At 34.7% G+C, this 7,365-nt stretch overlaps 1 protein-coding gene across 1 annotated transcript in view; it reads left to right on the top strand.

Moving 5' to 3' along the window:
* The window catches only part of MORN2 (MORN repeat containing 2), a 10,514-nt gene extending 4,304 nt beyond the window's left edge, over positions 1-6,210 (top strand). Inside the window, exons 3-6 of the mRNA XM_061156122.1 lie at positions 3,165-3,215; positions 3,638-3,744; positions 4,470-4,606; positions 5,979-6,210. Coding sequence (XP_061012105.1) covers positions 3,165-3,215; positions 3,638-3,744; positions 4,470-4,606; positions 5,979-6,081 — 398 coding nt within the window. The 3' untranslated portion in view covers positions 6,082-6,210. The remainder of the gene's footprint in view (positions 1-3,164; positions 3,216-3,637; positions 3,745-4,469; positions 4,607-5,978) is intronic.
* The last annotated feature ends 1,155 nt before the right edge of the window (positions 6,211-7,365 follow it).

Raw genomic sequence — 7,365 nt, 5'->3', positions numbered from 1 at the left:
CTCTAGAAGAATTTTCCACAGTTTATTGTGATCCATACAGTCAAAGTTTTTGGCATAGTCAATAAAGCAGAAATAGATGTTTTTCTGGAACTCTCTTGCTTTTTCAATGATCTAGTGGATGTTGGCAATTTGGTCTCTAAACCAGCTTGAACATCTGGAAGTTCACTGTTCACGTATTGCTGAAGATTGGCTTGGAGAATTTTGAGCATTACTTTACTAGCGTGTGAGATGAGTGCAATTGTGCAGTAGCTTGAACATTCTTTGGCATTGCCTTTCTTTGGGATTGGAATGAAAACTGACCTTTTTCAGTCCTGTGGCCACTGCTGAGTTTCCCAAATTTGCTGGCATATTGAGTGCAGCACTTTCACAGCATCATCTTTTAGGATTTTAAACAGCTCAACTGGAATTCCATCACCTCCACTAGCTTTGTTCATAGTGATGCTTCCTAAGGCCCACTTGACTTTGCATTCCAGGATGTCTGGCTCTAGGTGAGTGATCACACCATTGTGATTATCTGGGTCATGAAGATCTTTTTTGTACAATTCTGTGTATTCTTGCCACCTCTTCTTAATATCTTCTACTTCTGTTAGGTCCATACTATTTCTGTCCTTTATTGTGCCCATCTTTGCATGAAATGTTCCCTTCAGTTCAGTCGCTCAGTCATGTCTGACTCTTTGCAACCCCATGAATCGCAGCACGCCAGGCCTCCCTGTCCACCAACTCCCAGAGTCTGCCCAAACCCATGTCTATCAAGTCGGTGATGCCATCCAGCCATCTCATCCTCTGTCGTCCCCTTCTCCTCCTGCCCCCAAGCCTTCCCAGCATTAGGGTCTTTTCCAATGAGTCCACTCTTCGCATGAGGTGGCCAAAGTATTGGAGTTTCAGCTTCAACATCAGTCCTTCCAGTGAACACCCAGGACTGATCTCCTTTAGGATGGACTGGTTGGATCTTCTTGCAGTCCAAGGAACTCTCAAGAGTCTTCTCCAACACCACAGTTCAAAAGCATCAATTCTGTGGTGCTCAGCTTTCTTCACTGTCCAACTCTCACATCCATACATGACCACTGGAAAAACCATAGCCTTGACTAGATGGACCTTTGCTGACAAAGTAATGTGTCTGTTTTTAAATATGCTGTCTAGGTTGGTCATAACTTTCTTTCCAAGGAGTAAGCGTCTTTTAATTTCATGGCTGCAGTCACCATCTGCAGTGATTTTGGAGCCAAAAAAAATAAAGTCTGACACTGTTTCCTCATCTATTTGCCATGAAGTGATGGGACCTGATGCCATGATCTTAGTTTTCTGAATGTTGAGCTTTAAGCCAACTTTTTCACTCTCCTCCTTCACTTTCATCAAGAGGCTTTTTAGTTCCTCTTCACTTTCTGCCATAAAGGATACCAATGTTCCCTTGGTATCTCTAATTTTCTTGAAGAGATCTCTAGTCTTTCCCATTCTATTGTTTTCCTGTATTTCTTTGCACTGATCACTGAGGAAGGCTTTCTTATCTCTCCTTGTTATTCTTTGGAACTCTGCATTCAAATGGGTATATCTTTCCTTTTCTCCTTTGCTTTTTGCTTCTCTTCTTTTCACAGTTAAATTATTCATTTCCTAAATTGTTAATTATTTTTCATAAGTGTCTACTCCTTTCTCAAGGCTGCTGGACTCTCCCTTTCTGATGATGTTTAAGTCTTCTGCCTATTTTGTTTATTAACTCTGTTTCCTCAGAGGGGATGAGATTCCAGTCTTTCTTAACTGGCACTCAGGTTAGTATTCCAGTTGAAAAGATCAGTTCTCTTGTCCCACCCATAGAGATTCTGATTCTGCAGTGTATAGTAGGGCCTAGCAACTTGTAAAGCATCCTAAGTGATTCTAATGCATGGGCCACACTTTGAGTAACATTCTAATAGGCTGTTGTTCTAGAAGTTATAGTTTACTTATCATCTCCAATATATGTTTTCTTCAGTATTGGAAAAAATTAGTTTCTAATGTTTTAATTGACTAAATGCCCCACAGCTTGAGGCATAGATTCCACTCTACTCCACCCACTACCCCCCAGTCCTGTGGTTTTCTTTTTTCATTTTTTACCTGTCTTCATTCCAATCTCATTCTGTTTGGACCCTACTCCTTCCCCCGCCTCTTCTCACTTACTATCTTTTTTTTCTATTTCTTCCTACTGCCAATTCTGAGATTGCTCACTCTACCTTACATCTGTGAAATAATCCATAGATCATATACCCAAGAGAAATAAAAACATATGCCCATACAAAAAATTATACATGAATGTTTATAGTAGCATTATTCATTCTAGCCAAAACTGGAAACACTCAACTGACCATCAACTGATGAATGAATAAAGAAACAAAATATGTTATTTTTGTACCGTGGACTATTCATCAATAAAAAGTGATAAAATACTAATACATGCTGCAACATGGATGAAACTTGAAGCTGAGTAAAAGAAGCTACTCACAAAGGACCACATATTGTATGATTCCATTTCTATGAACTGTCTGGATTATACCAGTACATAGAGACAGATTATAGATTATTGTTTGCCAGGGTCTGGGGGTGGGGTTGGGTGGGTTTTAGGGTAATAGAGAGCAACTGATAATATGTACAGGATTTCTTTTGAGAGTGATTAAAATATTCTAAAATTAGATTGTGGTGACAGTTATACAACTTGAGTATGCGAAAACAAATGAGTTTTGTATACTTTTAAAAAAGTAATTTTTGTGGTATGTGAATTATATAATAATAAAGCTGTTAAAATACACAAATAAAAATAGATCATCTAGACAAAATTATTTATTTCCCCAGAACCCTACACTCAACTATGGAAATGCCAAGTAAACATGAATATAAAGTGAGTCTATTTGGTTTGCTCTTCCAGCAAATTTGTTATAGGTCTTATAACATAAAAATGTTTAAGTTTGAGACTTCCCTTATGGTCCACTGATTAAGACTTCACCTTCCAATGCAGGGGGTGTGGGTTTGATCCCTGGTTGGGAAGCTAAGATCCCACATGCCTCTCAGCCAAAGAACCAAAACATAAACCAGAAACAATCTTGTAACAAATTCAATAAAGACTTCAACAATTGTCCATATCAAAGAATAAAAACTTTAAAAAATATTTGTTTATGTGATTTTTCTTAAATCTTTTAAAACAGCTCCTGAAGTATTTAAGATAAACTTTATATTTCCAAATGGAGACAAGTATGGTAAGCATACATTTCAATTACTTTTTTCTATATAGATTAAAATTAAATAGCTTAAGAGTGCAAAACTGAGACTGTCACACTTGATAAAAGTACTGTTGACATATTGACTCCATTAAATAAAATCACACAGAAATACTAATGGAGAGAAAAAAAGATACTAATGGAGGAACAGATTTTAAATGTTAAACTCTAAAGTTCAGTATAGACAGTGTGCCTTGGAAACCTATGGGAGGGCTATAGCCAGTGTCAGTCTTCCAGGCCCTTGAGTCTCAATGATTTAAAGGTCCATGGAGTGCCTCATCTTGGTGCTAGGAAAGCAGAGGGACCCACTGTGATGCAGTTCTGATTAAGGTTGAACATATTTTAATACTTAGTCAAACAGGGTTCCCGTTTATAATCTTCAGTATTTCTCTCTCACTTAGATGGGGACTGTACAAGAACATCTTCTGGAGTCATTGAGAGAAATGGAATAGGTATTCATACCACTCCGAATGGGATTGTCTACACAGGAAGCTGGAAAAATGACAAGGTATTATTATTGTTTTGAATTTTGACAGTGGATAAGTAACTCAGTTGGTTAAATGATTCCTGGCATTTCGCCATTTCAAAAAACATGTATGAGGAGACCATGTAATAAATATAACAAATTATTATATTTAATATATATGAATATAAGGAATAGTATGAAACTCATTCAGAGAGCTAATTGTCATCATCTTTCTCATTTCCTATTCGTTGAACAAACTAAACTCATTACATAATTTTCTCATTTAATCCTCATAGCAGCCTAATGAGTTTGATACCATTCATATTGCTGGTTTACAATTGAGGGAAATTCGGCTCAGATTTCTTGCCCAGCTAGTAAGTGATGAAACAAAAATATGTTCTTGGGTCTGCTTGAATACAAATTTCTGTCCTTAACAACTTCTTTTTGCCATTTCTGGGCTAACTAAACTGGTTGGCCTTTAAGATTTTTGATATATTCAAGGTATCTTGAGGAGCCCTGTTATTATCATTATGGACCTCCAAGATGTTCAGGCGCCCCAGATCAGAAACACTGACTTTGTCAGCTTCACAGAGACAGACATACAAAGGACAATGATAAAAATGTTGTCTTATTTTTGTGGAAATAAAGGGTGATACAATGTTAGATTAAATAACTAAGTGGATGACAGACATATGTGTATACTTTTTAGAAATGTACTAATGAAACTGAAGATTAGTTACTGAGGTCATTTCCTCTGTTACAAACAGATGAATGGTTATGGAAAACTTGAGCATTTTTCAGGAGCAGTATATGAAGGACACTTTAAGGACAATATGTTTCATGGACTGGGAACTTATATATTCCCAACTGGGGCAAAGTACACTGGAAATTTCAATGAAAACAGGTGAGTTTAAAATAAAAAGTCACTGTAGTCTAAAAGATATTTCTCAGGCATATTTGCCTAAAAATTTAGTTAATGCTAAATTTCTTTTATAATGTATTTAGTTAAAATATACTTATATTTTAGAAGAATTGTTGGATTATCATTTTATGGAAAAATGTTATGAGAGAGGCTAAGGCCATTATGAGCCTCCAAAACATATCATTCCTAGTGATAATCTATTAGATTTTTCATTTATTTCCTCTGACTCCTTTATTCCTATGGAACTTTTTGTAGTCATATTGGAAATGGAAAGTTTGTTGCAATTATTGAGAAAATTTAGGCCAAAAATTATTTTTGCTTGAAATATCTTGACAAGGTTTTTTTATAGTTTTAAATTTTATTTTATATTTTCTTCCAGTTTGAGATGTAATTCACGTACAGCACTGTATAAATTCAAGGTATACAGCATAATGATTTGATTTACATATCATGAAGTGATTGCCACAATAAATTTAGTGAACATTCATCATATCACATTGATATAAAGTAATAAAAGAAATATTTTTTTCTTGTGATGAGAACTAAGGATTTACTCTCTTAACTTTTATGTATAACACACAAAGGTGTTAATTATATTTATCATCTTATACATTACATTCCTAATACTTTATTTATCTTGTATCTGGAAGTTTGTAGCATTTGACCACCTTCATCCAAATCTTCACCGCCACCCTCACACATCTTTATAAACTTAATCCTCACACCAAATACTATGTCATCCAGAGGTTTCATATTCATTTATAACTACTCCATTATTATTTCCAGAATTAAAAATGCAACCTAATTGTTATGAAGTGGTTGATATATATTGAGGCGGGTAGAAAAGGGTTCACCTGTTCTATTGCCAAGTCTGTGATGACAACATAAAAACTTTTCATGCTGATATTAATAAAGGGAGAAAACTCTAACCCATGGGATAAAGGTCTGTTTGGTTCTGTGAAGCGCATTTTCACCACTCCAAAGAGTCCAGAAAACACTAGCATCTCACACATAGTTGAAGATCAATAAACATTTGTTGAATAAATGAACTAATTAAGTCAGATAACCAATATAAACTTTTCATTTTGTGACTGTTTTGGTTTTGTCTAAACTAAGCATATGTAATCCTAAAATCTTAAAATACATAAAAATTTGTATAATGACAATGTTTGTTTGGAATAGTAGTATTTTTTTTTGGTAGGACATAAAAACAGGATGTCAGGTTTTAAATCAAAGTTTAAAAGCAGAATGATATAATTCTTCAGACATAGTATATTATATACTAGACAGTCTTATACCTGGACTGTAAATTTCTAGTCTTGTTAATGAACACACTTATTTTTTACTGTTGCAGGGTGGAAGGCGAAGGACAATATACTGATATCCAAGGACTAGAATGGTGTGGTAACTTTCATTTCACAGCTGCTCCAGGCCTGAGGCTAAAGCTCCATATGTAGATAGCCTGCATTAAAGTTTTAATGTGGTAATTGCAGCTTTTACTTGTAAGGAAAACAACTAAATCTGTCATCTGAAATAACTTCATACACTATCTAGTTACTTTTGCCAATAAAACCATCAGTCATTTACACCTTTTTGAACTTTCTTTTGATCATCTTATAATTAATTTAAAATAAATTATGTGGGGACTTCCCTGGTAGGCCAGTGGTTAAAACTCCGTGCTTCTACTGTAGGTGGCGCAGGTTTGATCCCTGGTCGGGGAACTAAGATAGTACATGCCAAAAAAAGAAAAGAAAAAAAAAAAAAGAAATTATATGATTCAATTGAGAGTTTGTTTGTTCATTTTAATTTAAACTATGCAGATCTTGACAAAGTCAGTTTCCAATCCTGTACCTGAATTTTGTCATCTTTGAAAAGTATATCTATGTCTTAAAGGAAACTATCAAGGAATGAAAAGACAGTTCACAGAATGGGAGAAAATACTTGGAAATCATACATCTGATAAAGGTTTAGTTTTCAGAATATATACAGAACTCATATATAAATATACATAAATAAAAAGACAGCCCAATTTAAATATGGACGAAGGATTTGAATGGACATTTTTTCAAAGAAGATATACAAATGTCTGATAAACAAACAAAAAGATATTCAGCATCATTATTTTTTAGGGAAATTCAAAGCAAACCCACAATAAGATACCATTTCTCAATCACTAGTATGGCTATGTTAAAAACACATAATAATAAAGATTGGTCTGGTAGGAATGAAAAATGGTACAGCACTGTGAAAAACAGTTTCTCAAAAAGTTGATATATAATTATCATATGTTCCAGCAATTCCTAAGTATGCATGTTAAGAGAATTGACATGTATACAAATGTTTATGACAGCTTCATTCATATCAGCCCAATACTGAAAACCCAGATGTCCTTCAACTGATAAATGGATAAATAAAATGTGATATATCTGTACAGTGGAATATTTTTCAGCCATAAAATGAATGAAGTACTGACATATGATATAGCATAAACCAGCCTTGAAAACGTCATGCTAAGTTAAAGAAGCCAGTCACAAAAGGCCACATATAATACTTTTATGTGAAGTATCCAGAATAATTAAATTCATAGAGATAGGAAGTAAATTAGTAGTTGCAAGGGAGGGAGGAATTGGGAGGCATTGGGTTTCTCCTTGGGGTGATGCAAATGTTCTAGAGTTAGTAGTTGTGCAACTTGCAAATGCAAAAAAACCCTGAATTGTTCATGTTAATATTAAAAGGGAAAA

This window comes from Dama dama, chromosome 11 (genome assembly GCF_033118175.1).
Source record: "Dama dama isolate Ldn47 chromosome 11, ASM3311817v1, whole genome shotgun sequence".
NCBI classification, from domain to species: Eukaryota; Metazoa; Chordata; class Mammalia; order Artiodactyla; family Cervidae; genus Dama; species Dama dama.
Note: the sequence above shows the minus strand (reverse complement) of the source record. Positions and strands in the feature narration are given on the sequence as shown.